Source organism: Lissotriton helveticus, chromosome 12 (genome assembly GCF_964261635.1).
Source record: "Lissotriton helveticus chromosome 12, aLisHel1.1, whole genome shotgun sequence".
NCBI classification, from domain to species: domain Eukaryota; kingdom Metazoa; phylum Chordata; class Amphibia; order Caudata; family Salamandridae; genus Lissotriton; species Lissotriton helveticus.
In genome coordinates, this window is record NC_136073.1 from 639306248 (window position 1) to 639321248 (window position 15001).

General features: G+C 50.8%; 1 protein-coding gene across 2 annotated transcripts in view; it reads right to left on the reverse strand.

The window, feature by feature from the left end:
- Positions 1–907: 907 nt before the first annotated feature.
- Positions 908–15001, reverse strand: part of KCTD19 (potassium channel tetramerization domain containing 19) — a 2598446-nt gene continuing 2584352 nt past the window's right edge. The window contains exon 16 of one of the 2 annotated variants that reach the window (XM_078669086.1): positions 908–1059. In XM_078669086.1, coding sequence (XP_078525212.1) covers positions 991–1059 — 69 coding nt within the window. In that variant the 3' untranslated portion in view covers positions 908–990. The remainder of the gene's footprint in view (positions 1060–15001) is intronic. The other variant, XM_078669084.1, reaches the window with a different exon arrangement.

Below are 15001 nucleotides of genomic sequence, written 5' to 3' on the forward strand. Positions count from 1 at the left end.
TTATTGTTTAATGCATCGTCTTTTGTGTGTTTCCCATTTTCTGATTCTGTTTTTATTTAATGTAATGTATCCTGAATAAATTGTTTTTATAAAATATTTTTAGAGTGTTTTCACATATATGGTCAGTTTCATCTGTCTACATTGCTTCCGTGTGATATGTGGGTGACTTAAATGGTTGTTTGTAAGTATTTTTGTACTATTGTTACCTTACCCAAAGGGAATTTCTTTCTGACTAACGTCAATTGTGGAACCCCATCCCTTTGGTTTCGGGGTCCCTCTCTCTTTAATTAGAGATTCTTTTGAATAAAGCTGTGATAGAATAGCTGTAGGCACTGGGTCCACTCCTGTCTTTTGCATTGTCCTCTGTAATCTCCAGTCTTTGTCAATTCCCACCAACAAAAATGCACAACCAGATGTTTGCCTACTAATTTTTGTTCAGTTAGTATACTTCTACTACTGTTGTGGTTATTATTCTCTGCACATACACATACAGAACTATGCACAAGAAATTAGGATGTTGTTGATGTTGGTGATAGGGAGGTTGGACCTTACCCCCTGGTCACAGAACTCAATCAGAAGAACCCATAATCCAATGACCGTCTAGTCTACCTACCTAAGTGTCTTGGTCATAGTCATTTATTTGTCCCACTCCCGACCCCCACACGAAGATAGTTAGATATACCCAATGATTTTATTACACAACCCAGAACAGAAGAAGAAGACCCTTTCGCTCACTCACTCGTTTCACTCCACAACATCCCAGACACTGAAAATAATATACCACAGAGTCTACGTGCAAGTTCAAAAACTTTATTTTTTTTAATAACAAGCTTCGTATTGTTGTAACTTGTAAGTATTTCCATGAAAAACATCCTGCTCCACCATGCAAAATGAAGATTAAATACTGTACATTTTGTACATCTAGTGCACGATAGAGAAATGTGTGAATTGTGGGAGACCTCTCACCGTTGAACGTATACTGTAAGTGGGTTACACATGCATCTTTCGAAAGCTCTGCAAATCCCTTGTTTCGTAAAGCAATCTTCTCTTCTCATCTGCCTATGAGAAAAATGTTGCACGTTAGACAGTGAATAAAACTATGCCAGTTTTTAGCAGTCATGGCAAAAAGTGCAACATTACATTATGGATAAGCAACAGGGACTAACAGTACTGGTTTGTCAATTGCATGCGACACTCATGTGGCCTCAATGGTGTCTTTCTTACTGTGCAACAAGCTGCGAGGTAACATGGGCAAAGCAGTAGACACGGATCTAAAAATGGTTATATCATGGCTCAGGCTAACTGTGAGAAGTTGGCCTGGTATATGATGCTCACTAGTTCTAGTGATCACCTTGTACCATGCCAAGCAACCCCCTTGGTGCAGGTTGTAAAGTCAACCTTATAGACAAGCTATCCTAGGGGTAGCATGGACTAAGCAGTCTTAGGCTAGACTCTGTAAAGGCATGTGAAGCAAGCTGTTTTACCATACACAATCCCTTAAATACCAAATGAAAGGACACCACACAGATATATATTGAAAATATATATAGATTTATTTCTACAAATATCCCCTATACTCTTTATGAGCACAGAAGCAAATGCGTTAAAACAAAACACAGTTTAAATATACCAAAGTTGCACAATTATGGATGAGCCCTAGGGGCCACCTAAACCATATACTAACATAGTGGTATAAGAACCACTATGGGGAAAGTGAAGAGGCCTAGGGCCTGGGGAATCGCTGGAGCTGTTCGGGACTAGCAGTGAAGAAGTCGGGAAAGGCCCGCGGGACTCGGGTGCAGTGCGGAAAGTGCACGCAATACCAATGCAATGTCAATGGTGCGTAAAAGTTACAAAGTTAGTTATTAAGGAACCTTCCGAGTGACCTAGAAGGATGAAACTTTAGACAGAGACACTAGAGGTGTATACCAGTGTGGGAACACCGGCGCTGCTGAGTTACCTCACCCACAGGAAGCGGGTGCACAGGGTCGAAGTAGTGTCGGGTTTCGTCACGCAGGTCGATGGTGCTTGGAGCTGAAGATGCTGCAGGCGGCTCGATGTGAAGAGTTCCGGTGGATCCAAGGGTGGATCTGAAGAGGTGAAGACCTGAAAGCAGAGGGGACAATGTTCAAAGTCACTAGCCAGTGACTACCGTGGAACCAGGAAGGAACCAGGCGATGTCGGGTGCAAACAGGTGATGTCATGAAGATTGTCTCTGCAGCCACGTGGACACGAAGAGGTCAAGGACGTCCAGGAGTCGGTCACGAGTTGTCCCACGTAGGCTCTCGCTGATGGCTGTGTCGGCAACTTGATTGGAGCAAACAGGCCTTGGCTAAAGAAAGCCACGCAGGAAGTGATTCAAGCTTCTCACTCGGACCAGCAAGGTCAGAGTGGGTGCTCCTTTTTAGGGGAGCAAGGGCCAGTCTGGAGCAACCAGACCAGCGGTATAGTTTGTCGTTTTTGTCGCCAAGATGGCCGCTAGCCACGTGGCAAGTGGCCGGGATGGCGCGTCGAGTGGCACAGTGCAAAGGGGCACCACGCAGATCGTGGAGATGCTGGGGGGCTGATCTTCGGTGCAAGGGCTGCTCGATGTTGGGGCTTCTCAAACCCCAAAGCACAGCATCGAGGGTGCCTCGGGTGCTGCGCAGTCAGCTTCTCGGGGGTCTTTCAAGAGGTCCGGTCCCACGTCTCTCGGTGCCTCCACGGGTCCCTTCTTTGCAGGGACTGTGGATTGGGCTGTGAGAAGTCTGGGAGTCTGGGTCTTGTCAGGCTCTGGGCTCGGGCTCCGGCGGGAGGCGGCGGCAAAGCAGACGTTGAGTTGCTGGATGGTGCCTGTGTTCACAGGGTGGCCACTCCTAGGCCACAAGGGAGATGCTCTTCAGTCTTCTGTGCAGCAGAATGTCGAAGTCCAGTCGTCTTCTTAGTTTCAAGTTGATTCAGGATGATCTGAAGTCTCAGGACACAGCTCCCACTCTTATTCGAATCTGGGGGTCCGGATCACCTACTAGGTCCCTCCTCTGGGTGGGACCAGGAAGGGGAGTGGTTACACCCCCTTTCCTTTGTCCAGTTTCACGCCAGGACTGGGGCTGGAAGGCCCCAGCACCGGTTTGAACTGGCCTATGCACAGAGACACCTTGTGTGCCCCAGGCATGTCTGATTCTATTCAGCCCTGTCCTACTCAATACACAAAATCCTGTCTGGGGTGGTGCTAGCACCTCCCAAGGCAGGAAACCCTTTGTCCAAGCTGCCCTCGCTGGAAGGACTCCCAGCAACAGGAGGTCAGACTTGTGTCTGTGGTGGCAGCATCCATTTTGTGATGCTAAGGCTCAGTTTAACTTTAACCGGGGTTCAGGTTAGGTACATGTCGTGTCCCTCTAGAAGGGTGGAATGCTACCCCCGTCGCCAGAACTGGCGAGGGGGTAGTATTCCAATTCGTATGACACCTTACTCGACATGTTTTGATAAAGCCAAACCAAAGATAGCATTTAACCACGAGGTTCATAATGCACTTAAGAGTATATGGTATGGCAGTATCATGAAACAGCTAAAGGACATGGTTCCGAAAGCTGTAGACAGGCTCAGCTCATGCCAGAGCCCTATCTCACATATTTCCAAGCACTCTGCCTCCAGGATTGATGAGGCCTTCCATAGGAGTGGCTGATAGGGACATATGTGTCCATTTTAGGTTAGGTATAGGCATACTACACCTAAGTAAGGGGTGGTTACACCGACTTACCCCAGCTGAGTGATCAGCCAGTTGTGTCAAATATGGAGGCGAGTCCAGGGGTGGCACAATACGTGCTGCAGCCCCTGGTAGGCCTTGGAAGCACCTATGACCTGGGTACCTGGGTACACTGTTACAGGGGCCAATAAGGTGAACCAGTTCCAATTTCGTTATGCACCTAAAGTGCATGGGTAACAATTTAGAGAGAGAACAGCAGGCTGTGGGTCTGATTAGCAGGCCCACAGCCACATTAAGTCATAAACCAGTGAAGCAAAAAGCAAAAATTTGGGGTGACCATAGGATAGCAGACCCTACTCTCCTACACAACCCCCCCCAAACGCAGGGACATTAGACTAACCTTGACCAGTTGTGTCTTCATGTTCTAAGTGGAAGTACCTGGAGAGACCATCTGCATTACCATGGTCAGTCCCTGGGCGGTGCTCCACTGTAAAGTCCATCCCCTGTAGGGAAATGGACCACCTGAGCAGTTTGGGGTTTTCACCCTTCATCTGATTAAGTCATAAGAGGGGCTTATGGTCGGTCTGAATCTTGAAGTGAGTGCCAAACAAGTATGGTCTCAACTTCTTCAGGGCCCACACCACAGCAAAGGCCTCCCTCTCAATGGCTGACCAACGTTTTTCTCTGGGGGTCAGCCTTCTGCTAATAAAAGCAATGGGCTGGTCTTGACCATCTACATTAAGTTGTGAAAGCACAGCTCCCACTCCCAACTCAGAAGCATCTGTTTGGACAATAAACTCTCTTGAGTAGTCAGGACTCTTCAGGATAGGTGCAGAGCACATGGCCTTCTTCAGGTCATCAAATGCCTTTTGACAGTATTCTGTCCACTGAAACTTTTTTGGCATCTTCTTGGATGTCAGATCATTAAGAGGAGTCACAATGGACCCATAGTTCTTAACAAACTTCCTGTAGTACCCAGTCAGGCCCAAGAAAGCTCTGACCTGAGTCTGGGTAGTGGGAGGAGTTCAGTCCTTTATGGTCTGAATCTTACTCTCCAGTGGTTGAACTTGGCCTCCACCCACAAGGTGGCCCAAGTACACAACCTTACTCTGTCCTATCTGGCACTTGGTGGCCTTGATAGTGAGGCCTGCCTTTTGCAGAGCCTCTAGCACTTCCTTCAGGTGGACCAGGTGATCCTCCCAGGTGGAGCTAAAGACAGCAATATCATCCAGATATGCTGCACAAAAGTCATCCAACCCAGTAAGGACTTGATTCACCAACCTTTGGAAGGTGGCAGGTACATTTTTCAAACCAAAGGGCATCACCACAAACTGGTAATGCCCACTGGGGGTAGAAAATGCTATCTTGGCTTTAGACTCCTCAGCTAACCTGATTTGCCAGTAGCCAGCTGTCAAGTCAAATGTGCTCAAATACTTGGCAGAAGCCAATTTGTCTATGAGCTCATCTGCCCTTGGAATAGGGTGTGCATCTGTCCTGGTGACAGCATTGAGTCCTCTGTAATCCACACAGAACCTCATCTCTCTCTTTCCATCCTTGGTGTGAGGTTTGGGGACCAGAACCACTGGGCTAGCCCAGGGGCTCTCTGAAGGCTCAATGACACCTAATTCCAGCATATTTTGCACCTCAGCCTTGATACAGTCTCTGACATGGTCAGGCTGCCTGTAAATTTTGTTCTTTACAGGAAGACTATCACCCGTGTCCACCACATGGGTACACCAGTTAGTCTGACTGGGTGTCAGGGAGAACATATGTCGGTATGACTGCAAAACCTGTCTACAGTCATGTTGCTGATGTTCAGTGAGGCTGCCATCTAAGGCCACACCATCAACTGAGCCATCCTCAGGATTCTGAGTAAGCAGGTCTGGGAGAGGGTCACTCTCTTCCTCCTGCCCCTCATCTGTAGCCATGAGCAAGCCCATGTCTCTCCTGTCAACATATGCTTTCAGCCTGTTAACATGGAGCACCCTGTGGGGGCTCCTGGGAGTTCCAAGGTCCACCAAGTAGGTAACCTCTCCCTTTTTCTCAAGGATTGTATGGGGCCCAGACCATTTGTCTTGGAGTGCTGCTGGGGCCACTGGCTCCAACACCCATACCTTCTGTCCAGGCTGGTACCCAGTCAGGACAGCCTTTTGGTCATGCCAGGCTTTCTGTAATTCCTGGCTAGCCTCAACATTTTTGGATGCCTTCTCCATATACTCAGCCATCCTGGAGCAGAGACCAAGTACATAGTCCACTATGTCTTGCTTAGGCTTTTTGAGAGGTAACTCCCATCCTTCCCTTACCAGACATAGGGGTCCTCTTACAGGGTGCCCAAACAACAATTCAAAGGGGCTGAAGCCAACACCCTTTTGTGAGACCTCTCTGTAAGCAAACAGAAGGCAGGGCAGAAGGATATCCCATCTTCGCCTGAGCTTTTCAGGTAATCCTTTGATCATGCCCTTTAGGGTCTTGTTAAATCTTTCAACAAGCCCATTGCATTGTGGATGATAGGGAGTGGTGAACTTGTAGTTGACACCACATTCCTTCCACATAGCTGTCAAGTATCCTGACATAATGTTTACACCTCTATCAGATACTACCTCCTTAGGAAACCCCACTCTGGAGAAAACTCCAAGTAAGGCCCTGGCCACAACAGGAGCTGTTGTGGTCCTAAGTGGAATTGCTTCTGGGTACCTGGTGGCATGGTCCACCACCACCAGTATGAATCTGTGCCCAGATGGTGTAGGGGGATCCATTGGTCCAACAATGTCAATCCCTACCCTTTCAAAGGGCACCCCCACCACAGGTAGTGGCAGGTTACACAGGAGCGGCAAAACTCCTTTGTATCTTCTGACATGTGAGGCCAGTGAAAGTGACAGACAAGTCTGTCCCATGTTTTGTTCTGGCCTAGGTGTCCTGCTAAGTGAATATCGTGTGCCAAGGTAAGAAGGAAGCCCCTAAATTGCAGAGGTATGACCAACCTCCTGGTTGTACCAGGCTTGGGGTCTCTACCCTCTGAATAAAGGAGCCCATCATCCCAATAAACCTTATGGGTACCTTGAGCATTCCCAGCAGCCTCAGCAGCAGCCTGCTGTCTGAGGGGTTCAAGAGAAGGACAGGATAACTGAGCCTGCCCCAAGTCTGCCCTAGAAGGTCCCCCTGTCCCCAGAAACTCAACCTGATCAGGTTCAAGCTCTATAGGGACAGTTCCTTCAGGGGTCTCAGAATCATCTTCCTGTGAAGGCTGATCCTCACTTGTAGGCATTTGGGAAGGCACAGCCTTTACCCTCCTGTTCCTTGTCTTGGGAGGTACTTGGTCCACTGTTCCAGGATCCAAGACCTGAGGTTCAGAGAGGCACTTTTTGGCCTGTGACCTGGTCACAGCAAGGACATGTGATGATATCCCTAACATCTCTGCATGAGTCCTGTACTCAACCTCTGACCATAGAGAGCTCTCCAGGTCATTGCCCAACAAACATTCTACTGGGAGATCAGCACTAACCACAACTCTTTTTAGGCCAGTTACCCCTCCCCAGGAAAAGTTAACAATTGCCACACTATGTGTAGTAGTGACATTGCTGGCATTGGTCACCAGGTAATTATCACCTGGTATGTACTGTCCAGGGTCCACAAAGCTAGGCGTCACCATAGTGACACTGGCACATGTGTCCCTGTATGCTTGAGCCACTTTTTCATTAATCAAAGGTGTCTGTCTGTACTTGGCCAAATTATTGGAACTGATAGTAGGGGAGAAATCAATTTCCCCATCACAGATCAGAACAGCCTGTGTAGGAGTTCTGACTAGGCCAGAATCTCCATCAGTTCCCAAGGTGATACCCACTACCCCCTTAGTCTGTGGACCAACACTGCTAACTGTACTAGTGGGTGCAGGTGCCTTATGGGCTGCAGTGTTGGGGGCTCCACCATTTTTACAATCACTTGTCCAGTGAGTGGTGTTTTTGCAAAAGCTACACCAGGGTTTTCTTTGACCTTCTTTCTTCTTCTTCTTGGAAGTTTGGGCCCCACCCTCAGGATTAGTTTGGGGCCCTGTTGAAGACTTCTGGTCTTTAGCTTTCTGCTCCCCACCCTTCTGGTCTGTTTTCTTTCGGTCACCACCCTGGTTCTGGTTCTGGTTCTTTTGCTTAACTCTGGTTCTAACCCATTTGTCTGCCCTCTTTCCCAATTCTTGGGGAGAGGTTAGATCTGAGTCAACCAAATGTTGATGCAACTGCTGGTTCTGATAGTTATTTAAAATCTGTTCTCTCATAAGCAAATTGTACAATCCTTCATAGTCTGTAACCTTACTTCCCAGCAACCAGCCCTCCAGAGCCTTAGTGGCATATTCAACAAATTCAGACCAGTCCTGAGTCTGTGTCTTCTGGGTATCTCTGAACATTAACCTGTACTGTTCAGTGGTTAAGCCTAACCCATCAATCAGAGCACTCTTCAGGACCAGGTAGTTTCTAGAATCCCCATCACTAACTGTGAGGAGTCTGTCTCGGCCTCTACCTTCAAAGGAGAGCCAGAAGATTGCTGCCCACTGATCCTGAGGGACCTGCTGTACTTTGCAAGCTCTCTCAAGTGCAGTCATCCATTTGTGGATATCATCCCCAACTTTGTAGGGGGGCACAATCTTACTCAGGTTTCTATTTTCATAGGACCTGTCTTTATCCTTAGAGATAGTGCTGCCACCAGTGGATCCTAATCCACTCTCTCTAGGCTGCCTTGCTTCAGCAAGTTTCTCTTTGGCCAGGGCAACTTCTAATTCTTGCTTCTAGATCCTAAGTTCAGCCTCTCTCATTTTGGCCTCATGTTCCCTTCTCTGAGGGCTAGTCAGCTCCCTTCTGGAGTTGCCATGAGAACCTCTAGAAACATGGGAAGTATTGGATTCACCTGAGTGATTCCTCCTCCTCCTATGCTCCTGGTTAAGTCCATTTGGGGGTCTGAAGAGGTTGGACCCACCTTCAGTCCCAACGCACCTTAGGAGGCTCCCTGTCACCCCTAACGTGAGGCTGCAGGACAAACGGTGGGCACATTAGGCGGGGGGGGGAGCCCGGCGGCGCCGTTGTGCCGCGACCGCGTGGGTTGCAGAGACCACACTGCGCAGGGGAGTGACCCGCGATAGGTTGCGGGGCGGCGGCGCGGCCGGACCTGGGCCTCGCCCTCCCCCTTCTGTGGGCCACCTGTTGGGGGCCACTCAACACCCAGGGCCCTGGACACTGAAATTGCGGTAGAGACTGCGCAGACCTGCTGGACAGCCCTACCCGCCATTCACACGCACCGGAGGTACCACTGAGAGAGCAGCTCCTGTAGCCCAGGCAATATAAGGTGGACAGTGTACACATTGCGTCCTAGTTGGGACAGACGCGTTCCCTTCCCATCTCAGCGGAGGCATCGGGGGGAGCGGTGGCCACTCCTTAGCCCCCGAATTCTCTGATCGAGAGGCCGGTGAGGCCTGCCAACGGGAGGACGGCTGAGAGCGCGCCCACAGCATACTTGGCGCCAGAGATTCATTGTTGAAGGAGCGGTGCTACCACAGGACACTACCAAACATGGGGAAGGGTGACAGGACCCAGAGTAAGCTCCCCTTCTCGCAACGGCGGTTGCCAGTTCAGAGCCCTCAGGCGCAACGAGACGATGAGGTGACTACGGGGAGCCACGTGAAGAGCACTCGGACCTAAAATCAATGCTCAGATCAATGGAGCAAAACATCCAGACAAACATAGCGGCTCTGGGGACCAAGATGGACGCCATGTCCTACAGAATGGACCGCATGGCGGAGCGCCTCGACAAACACTCGGAAAGACATGACATGGCCGAACGGCGAATTACGGAGGTAGAGGAGGCCCAAACGGACCTGGACGCGGCGAGAAGGCGGGCGGAGACACTCATCAGGACACTGCAGGACAAGACGGAGGATTTGGAGGCGCGGTCCCGTCGCTGCAATCTCCGCATTACTGGCCTTCCGGAGACCACCCAGACCGGGAAAATGGAACTATTCATAGAACGGATGCTCACCACGCTGCTGGGAGAAGGTGTGTTCTCGGCGATGTTTGTGGTGGAACGCGCTCACCGCACGCTTGGCCCACAGCCCAACCCAGGTCTCCCTCCCCGTCCGATCATAGCGAAGTTACTAAACTACAGGGACAGAGATACGGCGCTCAGGCTGGCTCGAACCAAGGGAGAACTACGCTTCGAGGGGTCGGCGATTTCCATTTTCCCAGACTTCACGGCTCGAGTGCAGGAGGCGCGCAAGCATTTCGCCCCTCACAAGAAACGCCTCAGGGACATGGGCCTCGATTATGCAATGTTGCACCCAGCCAAATTGAGAGTAAATAGGCAGGGCCACTCACATATCTTCACGGACCCAACAGAGTTGCAGAAAGCCATGAAAAAGTGGGCCAGAGATAAGACTGACGATCATGCCGAAAACCGGAAGGAGACTGACCATAACTGCCAATGTGAACAGGAATGAATTGGTGGCTTGCTGCTTGATGCACGGAGATCTTCTACTGAACGCTCTGCACTACTAGAGGCTGGAGGAACATTCACCCGGAGCAGAATCCTGCGGCTGTGATGTAACAGATAAGCGGGGCTGGGGTTCTGGCATAGTATCTGACTTCCATAGTTATTGATCCCCGTGCACAAAGCTTCTATATGCCATGGATAAATTGATGACGGGTGGTCTGCGGGGATCGCTTATGGGGTGGCGGGGATGGGGGGGGACAAGCAGGGTGGATTGAGGAGAACAACCATACTGTTGTGTAGGCTGGTGCATTGACGCATTGCTGGTGGTGCTAGACGGGGGGAGGGGGCTGGGCACCAGAGTTGGGAAGTTACCTTCGAGAAAGAGTTGGCTTGCTACCTCTGCCCACGAGCATTATGCCTATGGGGCAGTTGGTATTGTGGTTGTTGGGGAGGGGCGGGTGGGATGGGGTCCTGCAAGGCCGAATTGGGGTGGGTCTGCTGTGGGTGGTGGGTGGATTGTTGGGGATTATATTTGAATGTGCGTTGTTCCTTTGTTTGACTGCTGATGTGCTAAAATTGGGCTCTGTTGGGGGCTCCACTGTGTTCACTACTGTCGGTGCCTCGCCGACCTACCTGCTTGAACGCGCCCCTTCCTGGCACCTGAGACTCATGAATGATTACCTCATAACTTCCGATGACAGACAGGGCCGCGGCTGACACCTCCAAATCCCAGATGAGCTCTGTACCAACTCAACTAAGGGTACTGACTTGGAATGTGAGGGGCCTAAATGACTTCAGAAAGCTACGTAAGGTCCTTAGTTATTTGCGTAGACATCACATAGACCTCGCTCTCTTGCAGGAGACTCATTTACCGCCTCACAGCAAAATGCTGACGCACAGAGGCATAGCGGGCTGTAGTGTTGCAGCGGGTTTCACCACACACTCGAGGGGGACACTCACATGGGTCAATCCTAGCTCCAAACTCACATTGACATCCCTAGAGACAGACACTGAGGGCCGTTATGTTCTCTGTAGATGCAGGGGCAGGGGGCTTGATTTATTGGTTGTAAATGTGTATGGCCCTAACTACGACTCCCCGGAGTTTTACACGAAGTTAGCCCAGAAATGCAGAACATACGACTATTCCAGTGTGCTCTGGGGAGGGGACTTTAATTTGATACTCGACCCGACACTAGATAGGTCCGCGGGCCCCCCCAGGTGCCTGTCGGCTGCTGCCACGGTCCTCCGGACTGAAATAGTGCGCTTAGACCTATTGGATGTGTGGCGCAGTCGGCATCACTCCAGAGGGGGGTACACTCACTACTCCGCCTATCATGCACTCCACACTAGAATAGATTATTGGCTTGCATCACGACAGCTGTCCAATAGCGTAAGGGACTGCCAGATACTACCGCGCACGTTATCTGACCATTCCCCTCTCCTCCTGGTACTCGAAACGCCGGCACATAGAATCCCCCCGTTTACATGGCGCTTCCCCCCGTACTCCCTGCTTGATGAGGTTTTTAGGGGAGAGCTCGCGAATGAAATAGACAGCTTTTTTGACACTAATATGGGATCCGTGGAGAGCTTCCAAACGCTATAGGAGACGTTTAAGGTATATGTGCGCGGGGTAGCCATGGCCAAACACTCCAGTGTCCTAAAATCCATTAGACATAGACTTCAGTACCTTGAACAACAACTTTCAGAACTGGAGGAGAGACAGCGGGCGGACCCCGGGGGATGCACTAGAACAGATCAAACACCTGGTGACGGAATATAATGCAGAGGCTGACAGGGAGGTCCAACATATTGGCAAATACGCCACGGCCCGTACTTATGGTGAAGGCGAGAGACCTGGCTCCCTCCTGGCTAAACTAGTCCGGAACGAAAGACGCCAACTTACAGTGGGGGAACTAGTGTCGAGTACAGGGGAGGTCCTCACGGATGAGGAGCAGATACTTGGGGAATTCAGGCAGTACTATTCCACCCTCTACGGAGCTAAGTCCGCGGGGATGGAGGAGGCGATTGACGATTACTTGAGCTATATCAAAATGCCGCAGCTGTCTAACGCACAAAGGGAATTCCTAATGATGCCTATTCAAAAGGAGGAAATAGAGGAGGCGCTGGATGGCATGCGATCCGGTAGCGCCCCCGGAGCCGACGGGCTGACGGTTGGCTTCTACAAGGCCTTTAAGGATCAGTTAATACCCTTCCTCTCAACACTGTTTGACGACATATGTTTGGAAGGTAGCATGCCCCTATCTATGCGAGAGGTACTCATTATCACCCTCCTTAAACCAGGGAAGCCTCCATCTGCGTGCGGGTCATACAGACCCTTGTCCCTGATAAACATCGACGCGAAACTGTATGCCAAGGTTCTGGCGACGCGTCTCGCACTACTGGCCCCGGAACTAGTAGCCCCGGAGCAGGCTGGTTTTATTCCATCTAGGAATCTCACGTATAACATACGCACGGTGCTTGGAACGATGCAGCATGTGAGGCCGGAGAATAAGGCTCTGGCTGTATTCCTAGATATGGAGAAGGCGTTTGACTCCGTGGAGTGGCCCTTCATGTCGAGAGTGCTTAGGAAGCTGGGACTGGGCGAACCTTTTCTTCAAATGATAGGCGCCCTGTACTATAAACCATCCGCTAGAATACGACTGGGTAACAGAGTCGCGGAACCGTTTGCAATCTGCAGAGGCACTAGACAGGGCTGCCCCCTCTCACCATTATTATACGCACTTCTGGCGGAACCCCTGGCATGTGCACTTCGAGAATATCACAGTCACGAGGGTATTAGTTTCCCTACTTACAAGATATGCATCTCCACGTACGCGGACGATACGCTGTTATACGTCAGAGACCCGGAACTCAATCTCTCCCCCGTACTGAGGGAGGTGGTGCAGTTTGGAGCATTGTCTGGACTGAAGGTGAACTGGAACAAATCGGTGGCGTTCCCGCTGACTCCAGTGACAGGCCAGTTTGTGATGGAGTACCCACTACAGTGGTCGGAAGACCCGGTTCGGTACTTGGGCATAATGCTACATCCGGATCCGGATATTTTGGTCAGGGAGAATTATGGAGTCGCATATACTAGGCTAACTGAGGATGTTGAGAGATGGTGCAAATTACCGTTGTCCTTGGCGGGCCGACTCGCGCTAATAAAAATGATAGTGCTCCCGAGGTTTCTGTTTCTTTTCAACAATATCCCGGTGATACTCTCGAGGGCCTTCTTCAAGACAATGACTCAGACCCTCACTCGGTTGGCGTGGGGGGGGTAAACAACCTAGGGAACAGTGGCAAGTTCTCATGCTCCCGTATGAACAAGGCGGTTTAGGGGCCCCAGACCTAGGAAGGTACTATAGGGTTGCTCAAGCGGCACATTTGCATACATGGATACACGGGGATCGTAATATCCCGCACGTGATCCTGGAGACCCTATTCTCAGACCCCCTCCCTCCCCAGGCTACGATATTTGAGCCGGCTACGCGCCGGATAGGTACTTTGGACTCCATCATAGCGACTAACCACGCCTGGCACTCACTGGCCAAAAGACATGGCCACGCACTACTGTACTCCCCTCTGGTTCCGATAGATTGGGCTGTGTGGCTAGCGCCGCTGCGGGAGAAAGGGGTCACACGCGCCCTTAAACAATTAGGTATATCCAAACTGGGTGACTTGTTCAAAGACGGGACGGTAATTACCTGGGCCCAGATGGTCCCTTCCCGGACCCCAATAACGTTGCTGCACCGGTTTCACTTCCATAGGGTCCGTGCAGCGCTTCAGGTCCTGCTGGGTCCGACCATGGCGGAACCTCCTGAAATACCGGAGCTGACATACGTTATAAAGACCACGTCGCCCGGCAACCTGATTTCGCGGCTATACAAGGCAGGGCAGCTTCACGGGGAGCAGATGCCCCCTAAAGCCCGATTGGCATGGCAGTGGGACTTGCAGACGGAGATAAGCGACTCAATGTGGCAATACTGTTGTCACAATACTAAAAAAGTGTTGCTTAATGCACGACACAGACTCATTCATTTTAAATTTTTACAAAGAGTATATTACACCCCAGAACGCCTGCACAGATACGGCCTCCGACAGACATCGGAATGTGAACTATGCCATGTACCGGTGGCGGACTTCCTACATCTGGCATGGACTTGCCCGGGTATTAACAAATTCTGGGCGGACGTTTTTATCGAAATGGGCCAAATACTAGGGATTGAGCTCCCAGTCGACCCTGTGTTGGCATTGTTGGGTCATACCAGGATTCTCCCCCCAGCGACACGTCGCCTGGCTGATATGGGGTTACTTATGGCTCGACGAGTGGTGGCGCAGTGTTGGATGCGAGGTCCGCTTCCGACAAAAAGCAGATGGAGCAGGGACATGCTGTATGGCTGCACCCAGTCACAGCTCTATAGTGAACTCCTACCTCCGGTCAGTAGACCAAAAATTTTGGGGGATCTGTATTTAACTTACAAATGCAATAAAGACGCCGCGGATCCAGATCAGGAGGGCGCGGAGGAGCGGCATGAGAGGGAGCAGGGTCCCGAGGATTAGATACACAGTACACGGAGGCTCATGAGGAATAGGAGGCGGGGCATCTGGGACTCTGAAGAGGCTGGTGGGACATAGAATATTTAGGAACACTCACTTTGGGTTACACGTGGAGTGGGGGGGCCTGGCGGGAGAGTGTACTTGATTAGTGGGGGGGGTGCAGGAGGGGCGCAGACATGAGTGGGAGGGGGCGAGGCGCTGTGGTGGCAGGTATGTAGTGAAGTCAGACACATGGGCAGTCAGGGGGGAGGGGTGGGGTTGGACGGGATTGTTGCGTGGGTAGTGATAGACCCG